The sequence below is a fragment of the Bombus bifarius genome, unplaced genomic scaffold (assembly GCF_011952205.1).
Source record: "Bombus bifarius isolate JDL3187 unplaced genomic scaffold, Bbif_JDL3187 scf7180000010252, whole genome shotgun sequence".
Classification (NCBI taxonomy): Eukaryota; Metazoa; Arthropoda; class Insecta; order Hymenoptera; family Apidae; genus Bombus; species Bombus bifarius.
This window is the reverse complement of record NW_022885576.1, coordinates 364,522-380,124: the sequence shown is the minus strand read 5'-3', so window position 1 is coordinate 380,124 and position 15,603 is coordinate 364,522. Positions and strand designations below refer to the sequence as shown.

Genomic DNA, 15,603 nt, shown 5'->3' with positions numbered 1-15,603 from the left:
CATGATTTTCAATTTCACACTGAACGCGTTATTATCTAAGTAATCCTGAATTTTGTTAAATTCTTTGAAACCTGACAGATTACAAAACCTTGACGTGGAACAAATAGTTTCAAAGGTACTAAATGAGAAATGAAAACATTTATAAAAACAGACAGTGACAAAACAGTAGAAGATTAAAAATGAATTTAAAACTTGGCAACATTCTATTTACTTTCGTTAAAAAAGATGTGTATTGTTATTTTATATTAGATAAGTATAATAATAGTAAAAAATTAGAAGGTCGAAAATTAGCGATAAAACTATGGTTTGAACGTTTTATGTTTCTTGGAGTGATCTGTCGCGTAAATGATTCACTATAAAATGATAATGAAGTATTTGTTGGGGAAAGTGCGGTCGGGTGGCGATGACACGGCGTGGGTCACTTGGAAAATGGCCTTGATGATAGCAATGCCAATATGCGTGATCTGCGTGGTGGTTATGGTCATTTATCACGTGCGTAAGACCCCAGAAAGGCCAGGAAATAGCGATGATTCGCAGGAGGCACCAGATCGACCCATCCTGGGTGGTGTTACCATCAGGGATATGCTGGAAATGACTACCAGTGGTAGTGGCTCAGGTAGGTCAAATTAAAGTTCTATGTATATTAATCAAACTTGTTTAACTTTCGCTATGCACTAAATTCTATATTAATCAAGTTTCATTTTTCATGTTCACTATGTACCTAGCAATGGATATTTTATAACTAAATCAGATTTGTCTGCGAAAATAGATGTCACATTTAAATTTGTTTGCGTTGCTGAAAAGATGACTAGCGTAAGGAATGCGAGCTTGATTGGCTGTTTCGTATAAATTCTACACAATCATAAAGATAGCATGCGTATTGGCCGAAAGTGTCACATATATAAATAAAACAATACAGAGGAATACCATCGCCTTGCCCCCATCGCGCTAGTCTTCTTTTCAACAGTGCACAGTACATATATGTATATCGAATATAATTGTAAATTTAACAATAATTCAAACAGTGGATTGCTACCAGTTAGTCTGTTACTTCTTTTTATTTTACACGACACTCCATCTGGACTATAGTTGTATTGATATTAATTTTAAATACGTACATTAAAGTCCAGATCGAAGTTCCGACATTTATTTATATTATACTTTCCAAAAGTATATTTATTTCTTAAAAGTGTATTTCTTTCACAAAATTTCTTTGTATTGTAAACTGTAAACGGCTTTCAAGTGTACCAGGCGTGATGGCTATTCAATATAATCCAGTTACGATAAAATGCTGCGTGTGGTGTGGGCCACGAAGAGATTAAACTGTCCTATTATTGTATCGTATTCTGTTTGAAACTCATACATTTTTACATAGAGAGTTTAACTACGAAAGGGTTCAATTATGTTGTTACTGTATCATATCCTGTTTAGAATTCGTAAATTTTCATACAAAGCACATTATTAATGTCGTGCACACGAGAGTCATTTTCAACTATACTGAAATTCGTGTTCTTCAATGCCCATCCTCTCCCAAGTAGGCCTGCCGCTTCTGGTACAGCGAAGCATAGCCCGCCAGATTCAGCTGGTGGAGACGATTGGAAAAGGTCGCTTCGGCGAGGTCTGGCGTGGTCGTTGGAGAGGTGAGAACGTTGCCGTGAAGATCTTCAGCTCGCGTGAAGAAAGGTCTTGGTTCAGGGAGGCCGAAATTTATCAGACGGTGATGCTCAGACACGATAATATCCTCGGCTTCATCGCAGCTGATAACAAAGGTAGGTACAAATTTGCATACAAGTGCATAAACATCGCGTCGAATTGGAATTCGAACAGTTTTAACTGTCGGTTACTTCACGACTCAACGACTAATTTAACGACTTTAACCTTTTCGAGACTAACGGATAATAATTACTCGTTAATTCGGATAGCAACGAATAAGAATTGGTTGCTAGATTATAATGAACATATTCCTTAGTGTTAAGTATACATACTATGTATACTACATAGTAGAATTAAGTTATTATACAGTCAAGCTTTTTTCAATAAATTTTCCCTTGTAGACAAGGAAAGGAATGTATTGGATCTTCATATGGGATTATGATTATAGATATTATGGTTACTAAAATTTCCACATATCATGTACGGTGTAGGTATCTGATTTAGTAAGTGTAGCAATTTATTACTAGTGAATTAACTGAATTAACCAAGTATTTCATATATTCGCTATACTTGTAAATTTTTCGCCCGATATAAGCTTCCACTACTACGGTCTCAAAGATAGCGTGGCTTTTCTTCGCTAAGAAATTTGTTATTAACATAAGTGGCTAGATCTCCAGTAGCGCTGAATGATTCTATTTATCTTAAGTCTTCGACCGTTTTTAATGCCGTATCGGATTCAGTTCCCTGTTTTAATATATTTTAATATTAGTATCTATTACTTGCTTATTGGAGCTTTTTAATGGTTCTAGTTATTCCATATTTAATGGAACTCTGTCTCAGGTTTGGGCAGGAGATCAGAACTCTCATCAGGTTTGGGTATGGTGTAAACGGTTAATGAGATTGTTCCCATTGTCTGTATATTCTTTGCCTATTTCCGATAAATTTTCTAAAAAAACTGCATAGCTGCAAAGAGTTCAGTGAAAATTATTTTGGATTGCATTGCTTTATTGTCTTAATTGAATTCATAATAAATTTATCAATGTTTGGTACTGGGCATAAAATTCGAAACTTGCTCCTGAGTTTCTTTTTGGTAGGTTTCGCCTATACGTGACAAGTGATATGATACTTGCGAGGTTCTCCTCATTGCCCATAGCATGAATTATCAGACTGAACTTGGATTCGATCGATCAGGAGTATCTGATAAGATAGAATTAAAGGGTAATTCTCGTCTAGTTTTTGCTTTGGCCGATAGGAATGTGATTGTAGGTATAAGGGATGAGGCATTGTTCATTAGATTTTTATCTGTTCCGCTCGATTTATTATTTATTTTATTGCTAGTTTGACTTGTGTCAACAGTTGCTGGAAATGTAGTATTTGATTCTGAACTTCTTAAAGCATCTGTTTAGCCTTATGTACATATATTATGTATATATATCCTCTTGTATAGGAAGGAAGTATGTAAGATTCCCAGAGGATATGAAAGTCCAGTAGTTCGTATTATCAAATTGAATTTAGAGGACCTCAGGGAATTTATCAGCATCATCATTTATCAGTATAAAAACCTGTCATCGGGAACTCATGATGTGTGACAGTCGTTGTTCGCTTAAACGAGCTCTCAGAAATGATATGGCAGAGTATGGCTTCAACCCTAATTTGTGTAGAATGTCAACTATTAAAACGTAAGGAATAATCTGAGGGACATTCGATAAAATGATCCTTTCTATTCTGCTAATTAGTAGTCTAATTTCCAACTCGTTGTTATTGATTTTGATTATAGGGCGCTTTTTATGACGTTAATAACTATAAGTTGAACAGAAAATACAGATTTGATTTTTATTTTTTTGTCTTTAAATAACATTAAACAAGGAAATAGATATCACCGATGGTTTCCTTTACTCGAGTAACACCAAATTAAAGAAAGACTGTCTTTCTAAACTATAGCTGCCGAGATAATGCGATTTTTTCCATGAGTTACAGTTTTCGCGCGATCGCGGTTCCGGTCGAGTCAACAACGACGCGTTGAGCTCTCATTGTCAACAGCCTCGTTCGCTACATTGAAGGCCTCTAATTGCCTGCTGTGTAAATGTGTTGTAAATGTTCATTAATTAATTAATCTTTTATGGTCATCCAATCAATACGAAAGGATCCACATATAATACAAGTAATAAACTGTAAAGCGACGCCTGTTTCATTTCCTAATGTTTCGCATTGACGATTTTTTGAACGAAGAAAAATAGATATCTGTCAGTACCTAGTCAATAGTCTAAATCCTAGAGAAATCCTTTTTTTTTAAATTACATGAAATGATTTTCAGAAATTGATAGAAACAAATTCTACTATGGTAGGATAAAAAATGTAAAAGTTATTGCATTTTACAACTAGTAAAAAATGATCGTAGCTGTATTTTAGCCAAGAGTTTGAATGAAAGCATCTTGTTCGGTTAAATATCAAAATATTTCCCGTTTCGTAAGTTGACAAATTGATTGTGCGAAAATTAAGAAACGGATCGATTCGAAATTTGGTTCACTACACGTAGTTTGATACGACTAATACACTGATACTAATACTTACTTACCACAGATCCTCGATATTTTAAGACGATTTCACCTAAAATTATAAAGGATTTAAGAAAAACGGATTTCTTCGCATCTTTTACTAATTTGCCATCTAACAATTGGATTTATCGTAACGTGTAACAGTTAAAATTTTACAGATAATTTTATTAGCTACAACTTTTTATTGAAACTTCTCACGCACGACAAATTGTTTCCAAGGTACAAAGTCAAGTGTAAAAAAAAGTCTTTTTTCCGTTTAATTGATATTTTTTTTGTGAAACAACGGAGGTAAAAATTGTATGAAAACCGCTTATTTTGTGCAAAGTATCGTTCCGAATCATATTATGCAAAAACATTTTTATTATTAATTTATTCCTGAAGAAATATTGAGTAGGCTGGACTAATTGTAATTACACATATGCATATACATGTACAAAGCAACCTGCACGCGTGTACGCGCTGTGAATAACCAGATTTTAGGTTGTATGTAAACTTCGCGTCATTCACGCAATACGTTCACCAAGCACGACTGAGATGCGTCGAAACCATCCTGAGTAAAGAGAGAACTTTCAATTTAAATTCAAATGACCCAGATCCGTTACTCTTCACTAGACATTGTAAGCTAAACTTAATAATAAAACCAGTGAATAAATATAGTCAGAGAAAGCAAAGAATATGTTTCTTGCTTGTTTTCATTATATCCTTTCTATTGTTCTTTGTAAAGGTGCCTACAATACGAATCCCTCGATTTATTGGAATTTAAGCAAACACTAATGTATGCGATATACATATTTAGATTAAGAATAATCCGAAATACAAGTTATGTCTTTGTTCCTCAGATAATGGTACGTGGACCCAGCTGTGGTTGATCACAGATTATCACGAGAAGGGTTCGCTGTTCGATTATTTGAACAGATCGACCGTTGATACAAACGGTATGATCAGGATGGCTCTGTCGATTGCCACCGGGTTAGCGCATCTTCACATGGAGATCGTCGGCACGCAAGGGAAACCAGCCATCGCTCACAGGGATCTCAAGTCGAAAAATATCCTCGTGAAGACGAATGGCACATGCGCGATCGGCGATCTTGGATTGGCCGTCAGACATGATGTAATAACAGACACCGTCGATATCCAACTAAATAATCGGGTGGGCACTAAGCGGTACATGGCACCTGAGGTAAATTATAAATTTAAAAAATTCACATTTTATCCATTCGCTTTGTTTAACGAAATAGCCAAATGTGTGAGAGATATATTGAAAATATTGAATTCTAATATATTAGGTTGTCCCAAAAGTTTCTTTCGTTTTATAAGGAAATAATAGATGCGCAACATTTTTCGTTTTATTCATTTTGTAGTAATACAACAAAATGGATCATACATAGTTCAATAAAATAATATAAAACAAAAGATGCTGTATTTATTATTGCCTTATAAAACGAAAGAAACTTTTAGGACAACCTGATATATATATATGCGTATATATTATTATGTACATATACGTATACATGTGTATATAAAAATACGACAAATTTATATTATATAACTATATTATAATACTATAAGTTATATTATATAACTCAACACATGTACAAGTATTATAAGCATATAAATAGGGGAATCCTTATTCGTAAATTGGAAAGTAATTATGTTATGGAAATTTCTATTTCCATTTTTATTTTTGTAATACATATCAGATTTGAAAATATATTTTTCGTACTTGGTTCTGTTTTTATACAAATCTTTCTTACACCATTTTCATTTAATATAATTCAGATAAGAACATCAATTTCTTTTCCCATACAATTTAATTTAGATTTAATACGATTCAAATGGTGTCTTTTTCCTAAAAATATCAGTACGTAACCCAATCAAAGATTTGTTTCATCTACTGAATATATATTATAATAAGCAATTTGCTTTGGACATTTCATAGATTTTTGAATATCATATACATTTTGATGTTTGGAAACATCTCATAAAGGCATAAATACTCGCGGTTTATCGATTGTTATTGATTCAAATAAATACGACAAATTTTTCCTCCCTTAGAATTAACGATGACCGACCTACCTCGCAATATTTCAAACTTAAAAAAATTTTGGAGAAGTCAATATTTTCTTATATATGCTATAAAACACATTTAATCGCTACTTTTGAGATTGGTGTTTGGCATGGAAGCGGGAAAGGCAGTAAAGTTAACTCGCTGGTTCTCAAACTTTTCGCTACGGAGAAAGACCATTTTCATTCTCCTCTTGAAGAGTGCGGTTGCTGAGAATTGTTACTTCTGCTTTTAGGTTCTCGAAGAGACGATAAACATGAACCACTTTGATTCCTTCAAGAGGGCTGACGTGTACGCTCTCGGGCTGATCCTCTGGGAGATCGCAAGGCGATGCAACGTCGGCGGAATTCACGACGAATATCAGCTGCCGTTTTACGACTTGGTGCCTTCTGATCCGACGATCGAAGAGATGCGTAAGGTTGTGTGTACCGACAGACAGAGGCCATCGATACCGAATCGGTGGCAGTCGATCGAGGTACGTGCCACGTGCTGCTTCTCAAAGCTTCTCAAAACTTCTACAAAGCTCTGATCCTTGCGTTCTTAAGAAAAGGGTTGAGCTTACGCCATAAACCTCACTTCGCGTTGTGAATTTGCTACTGTTTATGTTCGGGCTGTTCTACGTAAGACGTAAATAAGTCAAATCGTAGGTTTAAAATAATAGACAGCAGAGTAGAACTATTTTATTACATATAATTAGCTATCAGATACATAAAAGGAGTTTTCTGATTCTCTTTACTACTTACGATTTTTCATTTACATAATACAAGTTTACGTTCATTTAATCCGTAATCAAGCAGTCTGTTAGGTAATCAGTCAGTGGCATAAGTTATTCTAATAATGAGTCTTATTTACCCGCAGCGCTGAAAACATTTTAACTGTTATTCCACTGATCACTCCTAATAATTTTAAAACAGAGGTTGGTTATTATAAGTGTTATTATAGTGTTATGAGTCGGAGCTGCGAGTAGTGCGAGAACCCGGCAATTGTATTTTATAGAATACGGATTTATATATAAATATAAATAAATATATATATAAACATATGTCGGAGATGAAAGAACACCGGAGCCTTTGGAATTTTGGATAATCCCGCAACATTGTAACCTAGAGTCTACTATAGCTGTAATTAAACAATTGTAGTTATTCAATCCGATTGTAATTGTTCGAGAGTTGTGATAATGAGCTTGGGCTCAGGGCGACGGCCAGTCGCCGAACGTAGCCGCGGTCACGGGATGAACGCTTTGTCTAACAAAGTATGGAGTAATTCTATAGCTCTCCTTAAAAGAAATATTTGTGGCGACACGCGACAGTAAACATTCCAGCGGTTTCTGTCCCGTGGCTCGCCATACGCAGACCCTATTCTTCGAGCAAGATGATTGCCAAATGTCGATGCGTCTCCGGAGTACATGTTCAGCTAGCCTGAGGGCCCGTCATAAATCTTAGGATTTACTTGACTAAAGTCTTTCAAACAAACAGTCTTTGTCCCAACTACGGGAAGATAGGAGAAACCTATTTTTCAACGAACGGCGTCTCCCACTAGCAACTTTCCCTCGAGGGCGGCTAGCATCCTTTTCTAACCACCGATATGGAGATTGACCAATTAGCAGCAACGCCAAATTCCGTCACCTTCTGAACGAAGGCTATCCTCGACGAATCCAATGATCTCGTGTCCTCAGACACACACTATCATAGCTTTCCTCTGCAGCATCATCGCGACGGAGAGTCATTCTCTCGTGAGGTCGTATTAGTAAGTTACTTAGTGTCTGTACGCTCGGTGGATATTCCAAGTTTTCGCAAAGAGTCCGACTTAGATTTTTGTGAGCACGTACATCTATCATCCCGTTGACCGCGGATTCGTTATTGAACCTAAGACCAACATCACTAGTATCGCGAGTGTCCAACCGCCGCGGTTGTTTGTCGAGTCGGTAGTATCCATACTCGTATTAACAGACCGTACCTTCCTTATAACCCAACGATGGCCGATTCCAATGACGATTTATCAAACGCCCACAACCCTATTCCTGACGCTTCTCCGACATATATATAATCCGTATACATATATACATCCGTATTCTATAAATACCATAAAATAAATGTAAATTGGTTAGTAGGTAAATACGCGGTCAAACGTGATACGAAATCAGGACGCTAGGACTGTTGTTTGCGAGGACGAACCTGACATGAAGGAACCTGGAAGATGCGGACATAGGGAGTCATGAGAAATATTAGTATTGATTCTGTGTTTTGTTTAAGAAAAGTCAACACAATTTGAGTAGTAAAATCGTATCATGTGGGTAATATTCAACTATCTTTGTGAAGGATTGCAAAACGTGGGTATTAGATCTAAAACAATTAGATTCGAATTTCGAACCCAGATATGGATATTATAATTATAATCAGAAAGATTATTATATGTGTGATTATGAGCGTGGATGCTCGATTTTGACACACTGGCAGTACGGTAACTAGCGATGCCAAATAGAATCAAATGATCAAACGAATTTACCTGAGGTGAGGTTCGCTCGTAATTATATGAAGAGCTCCGTCCGAAGATATTACAAATGCAGTCTCCTTCTTACTCTTTAGTCGTTATAACCTTCGGAGCGAAAAAGTCGCTATCCTGCCCGCCACTCCCGTTTACGCTCGTCGCTCTTTTGGATTTTAGATAGATCTAAAATTCTAATTTTAATCTATCGAACACGGAGAAAGACATTCTTATTACAGAATTTTTTGGTGGAGATCTGATTATCGATGCAGTTTTGTAGTCTTAAGGATTTTAGGAGGCAGCATTTTCTGAAACTAAGGGAATTTTGTGACTGGAGTCGGTTGGAATAGGAGAATCTACCTGCAAGGCGATTGGCGCGAAAAAATATAACCCTTCTGAGTTTGCAAAGAATGGTACTTGGATACTTCTCACGTGGCGACGCGATGTGACGGTCTATTAGGTATCCAGCTCAATCGCAGCTGTGTTACTTACATTGCTTAGATAAAGGATATTTAAAACTAGAGAAATTTAAAATAAAAGGTGTTTCTGTTTTTTGAGTGCTCTTGAAGGTATCTCAAGAGTGTGGCGGAGACAGGATATTTTCCATGCGTAATAATAGTAAGATAATTAAATGCATTATTTAGTGTAAGGACATGTAAGAAATATATGTTTCACAGTAGTTTATATTTCGTAATTATGCAATGTGAACTACATGTCACTGCCGCTATTTCTAAGATGCTTAGCTAATCTCCGAGTCGATATGATACTGTACGTTCGTCATCACGGAAAAGGATGGGCCTTTTACACTCCTACGAAGGCAAGGAGCTTGTTGCCATTCAATTAGACAAATTCTACGTCGTTCCTCGTCCACTATTTTATGCTTTTATATTCTACATGGATGCTTCCAATGCAATAACGCATACGCTGCTACGGACGCAGAATTCACTGTAGTGTCACCGACAGTTTCTTTCGAAGATCTCGGAAACTAACCCCTTACCGAAGATCGATGGTTATATGTACAGGAAAAAATTGTGTAAAGCGTTCTCAACATACATATTTCAAAATCATTGTAATTGGGGAGGCGGTAACTTTTTGTATAGTTTCACTTGATTGACCAAATGAAAATTAGAATAAAGCACAATATTCCATATATCAATCGATTCGTCAAAGATTATTTCACGTTAATGGAGAATCGTTCGCTATAACTGCGAGTGCCTATTCCAGAATGAAGTGTACCTAATCGGAATGACAATTTAATCGAAGTTTTTTTCGCTAACTGAACGTTTTGGAAACTGAGGCCGAACGGGGATCATATGTACAGGAATAACTCGTTCAAAATATTGATTTTAATGGTAAAATCTTGAAAAACCTTTCCCCAAAAGCAATACGATTAATCACAATAATATTCAATGCAATTTTAAGAATCGATAATGTTACCTAAGCCAGGCAAAGAATCACACCAAACTGCATCTTACAGACCAATATCACTACTTCCTGTGTTTTCCCAAATACTAGAGAAAATAATATACGATCGCCTAAAACCAACAATAGAGAAGGAAAAATTAATACCAGATCACCAATTTGGATTCAGAAACAAACACTCCACGACAGAGCAAATGCACAGGCTCATTAACGAAATAATACTAGCATTAGAAAACAAACAATACTGCACGGCCCTCTTTATGGACATAGAGAAAGCATTTGACAAAATAAACCACGAAAGCCTACTACAAACAATTAGGAAACAATTCCCGGAGCAAATATACTAATTAATAAAATCTTACTTGAGCAGCAGAACCTTCGTAATAAAAATTAAGGACACATACTCTGAAGTCAAAGACATCAAGGCAGGGGTATCGCAAGGAAGCGTCTTAGGCCCGATATTATACACATTATAAATGACCAACATATCAACATCTACCAAGAGCAAAATACTGACATTCGCGGACGACACAACGGTACTAGTCAGGCACACTAACCCTGTGACAGCAGTCGCATTAATACAAGAACATATCACAAAAATAGAAAAGTGGCTACAACATAAACGAATAAAAGAAAACTTCAGTAAATGCAACCATATTACATTTACACCAAGGAAACGGAAACCATCAAATATCCAATTGAATGGGACGTGCATAACACAATGAAAGCAAGTTAAATACTTAGGAACACTTAGACTCACAACTGACATGGAAGCAACATACTAAATCAATTATAGACTGAATACGGATAAAAAGAAGACAAATTTACTGGTTAACTGGTCGAAATTCTAAACTCAGCATAGAAAAGAAATGAAAAATATACAAAACTATAATAAAATCAATTTGGGCGTATGGAATACTACTATGGAGCACTGCAGCAATGAGTCACATAAATAAACTAGAGTTGTTACAATTGATAATATTCAGAACAATAGTCCTAATCCAGAAAGACCTAAAAATACCACTGATCGAAGAAGAAATCGGCAGATACGCAAAAAATACAAGGAAAGAATGACAACACATCCAAACCAGCTGGCTGCTGAAGCGAGAAAACCCACATAAAAAGAAGACCAAAAAGAAAACATCCCATTGACCGCACTAAAGAAATAAAATAGACAAACTCCAAGATGGTATCCCGTTGGGGGTAAACATCCACATGTTATTCAACAATAAAGTTAGAAAAATTTATCAAACGTCCAAGTGAACAAAGTATGAAGTACGATTAAATGAGAGAAAAAAGAGTATTGATTTTGGCAACATATTTCAAGGTCATTGAAATTAATAAGGTGTACCCTAATTGTTACATATAACTACTAACTTTGTTACAGTTATACTTATAAAAAACAAAACTTACATGAATATCCACAGTCCACTTATATTCGAATATATTTTATTACACATAGAAGATTCTTTATCATTCTCCCTTCGGGTTTACAGAGTTCTACTTCTTACATAATAGTCCTTATTCTGCGTCTCGTTATCTATACTTAAGCTAGCTTATCTTATCTTATATTTCGTAACAGATTCTTTAACCAATTAACTGCCTTTGATGTGTATACACGTCAATCTAAAACTTTATTTCGGTGCGGTTGATGTGTATGCTCGTCGTGTAAATTAAAAAATTACCATTTACTATAAAAATCCAAAATTTTAATAAAAAGTAATATAAATGACATTTAGTGGTATGTTCGCTTTATACTTCCACTAAAACTTACGTATTCCGTTTTATACATATACATATTTTTATTTTATGCATATTTTATACACACATATATAAAAAAAAGAGTTTGATTATTTGATTATTTTTTTTGTCATATCGGTTACGCTTCGTATAATGTATTGCTTTTTATAAATTGAGTTGATTATTTTCCCTAATGCATCGGCTATTCCTCGAATTGTTTTGTGTACTTTACTTTATTATTTTTTTGCAATTTTTACATTTTTAATAGTAATACCTTTTTTTCAACAATAAATTATTAATTTTTTATCGAATAGAAATGTAATCCTTCCTCTCATAAAATTTATAATGGGAGCATTTACCTTGCAGTCGACGTGTATACTCGTCATTGCTTGATTTTACCTGCGCACTTTATAAGGAACTTTTGAAACTAAACTCCGCAGTTAATAGGTTAAAAGAAATTGTGAATTAAATTCCCTATATTTTGCTTGATCATTAATTATATGCAAAGGTGTGTATGATAATTGTAGAAAGTTTTATATAATCTATGATACACGTGTCGTTTGGTTTCTTTTCCAGGCGTTACAAGTGATGTCGAAGGTGATGAAGGAGTGTTGGTATCACAACGCGGCAGCTAGGCTAACCGCGCTTAGGATTAAAAAATCTCTCGCAAACTATGGTGCGATGGAGGACTTGAAGTGAAACGAGGAGAATCAGCAGGTCGTCGAAATGACCGGAATACTAGAAGTGCTCGAAACATACTTGGACATTTACTTTAATTGTAATACTTTTATCGCAATAACACTTTTAAGTGCCGTGTTACTCCGCGAGTGAGCGAGAGAAAGAGAAGGGAGAGAGAGAGGAGAGAGAGAGAGAGAGAGCATGGGAAAAAGAGCGAAAAAGAAAGAGATAAGACATTTGGTCGAAAGTGAGAAATTCTAATAGTTGGATCAAAGAGCCTAACGAAAGACTGGTTAAAAAGATATTAAAAAAAGCGAAAAAATCGGACAAAAAAAAAAGAAATAAATGAAATGGAGGTGACGTTCCTTTGATCGCGTTGACTTGGTCGAGTTGTAACCCTAATTTCAAGTTTCAGATTGTACGTATAAGGTAGCGGAATAATTCTATGTAAAGAAGTCGTAGTCGGGCAACTGAAAGGACGTCTTGTTTTAAAAGATAAAGAAAAGAAAAAGTAATAAAGCACGTTAGGGAGCAATGGCTAACAGAAACATGGACAGGGTTGGTGATGAATGTCCAAAATGAGAGAATATCAGGGCGTTCAGTTCCTGACGATCGATCGATCGATTGATTGAAACGGAATAAATAAACATGCGTAAAGTGTTCGGTTAATCGAATATGATATCGTGCCTGATCACATGTCACACACCTCTGCTGTATATTTATTAATAGTAATGATAAGATAATGACGTATATAAATTATTGAGTAATATTAATGAATATTATTGAGTAATATTAATAAATATTAATAAATTTGTATATTAATATATACACATATATGTAATTACGTATATTCGTTGTTGGGCGATCCGATTCGATTAACCGAAGTAATTTGTTCGTCGATTAGTTTGTAATGGCAATCATTTCAGCAAGATGATTAAAAAATTAACTATCGAATTCGATTGACCGATCGACAATGATTATTCCTGACAGGTGGACCTTCCTCGTCCAGCGTATGGGTTGAGACGACTTCACGAGAAAATAATGGCCTCCGCGTCACAATTTCATATGTTTTCGCTCTTTTCCTTATACATTTTATACATATATAGTTTTCTTCCTTTATTCAAAATTTACACATAGTGTCATATGGATTTATTCGCCTATTTTACCGGTGCGTGCAGAGACTAAGTTTCTTTTTCCTTCTTTTATGGAAGCGTATCCATACACATCATGTTAGAAAAGAAATGCATATCCTTATTTCTCGTTCTTGCGATTAGACAGAGTCGAATATTTGCATCGATTCTGTACATATATACAGGGTAGTTAGCAAGAGCCGAACAATTTATGGTTGTCGAATAGACACGATCACACAGAAGTATACGTGATTTTGTTTTTGTTTGTAAGAGAAGCTATGATCGAGATGAATGCTTAAACAAAAGAAACAAAAATAATAGTATTCTTTATTTAGCGTTTTTTACGTGATCTTTTATTCAACAGAAACAAACAATACCTTTTACATATAGGTATCCTTTTCGCAGCGGTAAATTTCCAATTGTTCTCAAAGTTTTTACAACGAATGACATTTTCTACTATTTGGTTTGGTTCGTTAACCGGATATTACACACACACGTACACATATACACACATCTGATACGACTACACGTATTCTTAGCGTTAGACATACCCAGATGTTTTGCTCAAGACGAAATATTTTTGCGTATTAATCGTGATACGCGAGCTGAAGGCGGTGCGTCATGATACGCGGGACTTTCGAAGCGTGTTTCCTTTGTAACACAGGAAGGCTGAAATTAAAGGGTGCTAAGCTCAAGAATGAATGTTCGTTTACGTATGAAAGGTACAGACTGAGCAACTGCGGAATAGAAGATAGAAAATGGAAGAAGAGACAGACTGCAAATCTACGACTGAAAGGTAGCGAAAAAGAGAGTTTTAAAAGAGAACAAAGAGGACAAATGAAGGCAAATTGATACAGAAAAAAAGAAAACAAAGAAAAACATTGGAGAAACTATATTTTCGTGAATTTTTTCATGGATCGATGAGAAAGGGAAGCATAGAGAAAGAGAGAGAGAGAGAGAGAGAGTGAGTGAGACAGAGAGAGAGAGAGAGTGAGTGAGTGAGAGAGAGAGAGAGAGAGAACGATGCTGATGCTTCAATTGCGAACGCGTGTTCTCCTTGAATATTGTTAATTATCGCTCCGACTTTTTCATGAGTGATATTTTATACGTTTCCTTTAGATTCGCGTTTTGAGGAGCAAGGTAAAAATATTCATGATTGTAACACGCGTTCCTATGTGCCGCGGTTCCCGAAAAGCAATCATGAGAGACGGAGTTGTGCACGTATTTGTTACATAGTGAAAACGAGCGAGTAATATGGAAATATGCGTATGGTATGTCTCTACGAAGCTAAATTGTGTTTAACGACCACTCGTCGCGGCTCCAAAGAAGGCTGATTGAATTGGTAATGTTAAATAAGAAGAAAAAGGGAAAAGATAATTAAGGACGTCAAACTTCCTTTGACGGAGGTATGTGGTTATGTTATCGTATATTATCGTGAAACAGAGCCGACACATTCGGAAAATGGAAAATGGACACAAGAAAGCATAATTGGAACCGGACAGGAAAGAACATGAAGTAACAAGAACGATAGTAAATAGTGCGTAAGAGAACACCGAGAAAAAAGGAAAAAGGTAAATCGAGTCATTGTCATCCAATAACCAGCGTAAAAGTCTACAAACTTGCGATTAATTATGGTATAATTAATGGAGGGTCCTTCGATATACACATAATTGTATTTTTATATTGTTTTTTTTATTAACTGCGTTCCTGAAAGGGAAAGTTCAACGGATTTTTCTCTTTTGTTTTTTAAAAGGAACTTTATAAACCATTCGAAACCCAGCTGCTACGACCCTTTTATTACGAAAAAACAAAGGAAAAAGAAACAATCACAACGTCGATGACTCTTTTTTTTTTCTTTGGAAGAAAAGCGACATCG

General features: G+C 35.6%; 1 protein-coding gene across 7 annotated transcripts in view; it reads left to right on the top strand.

The window, feature by feature from the left end:
* The window catches only part of LOC117216227 (TGF-beta receptor type-1), a 70,584-nt gene extending 55,993 nt beyond the window's left edge, over nucleotides 1–14,591 (top strand). For 6 of the 7 annotated variants that reach the window (XM_033462807.1, XM_033462805.1, XM_033462810.1 and 3 more), the window contains 5 exons: nucleotides 389–616; nucleotides 1,536–1,769; nucleotides 5,048–5,388; nucleotides 6,509–6,748; nucleotides 12,496–14,591. In XM_033462807.1, coding sequence (XP_033318698.1) covers nucleotides 389–616; nucleotides 1,536–1,769; nucleotides 5,048–5,388; nucleotides 6,509–6,748; nucleotides 12,496–12,618 — 1,166 coding nt within the window. In that variant the 3' untranslated portion in view covers nucleotides 12,619–14,591. The remainder of the gene's footprint in view (nucleotides 1–388; nucleotides 617–1,535; nucleotides 1,770–5,047; nucleotides 5,389–6,508; nucleotides 6,749–12,495) is intronic. The other variant, XM_033462806.1, reaches the window with a different exon arrangement.
* The last annotated feature ends 1,012 nt before the right edge of the window (nucleotides 14,592–15,603 follow it).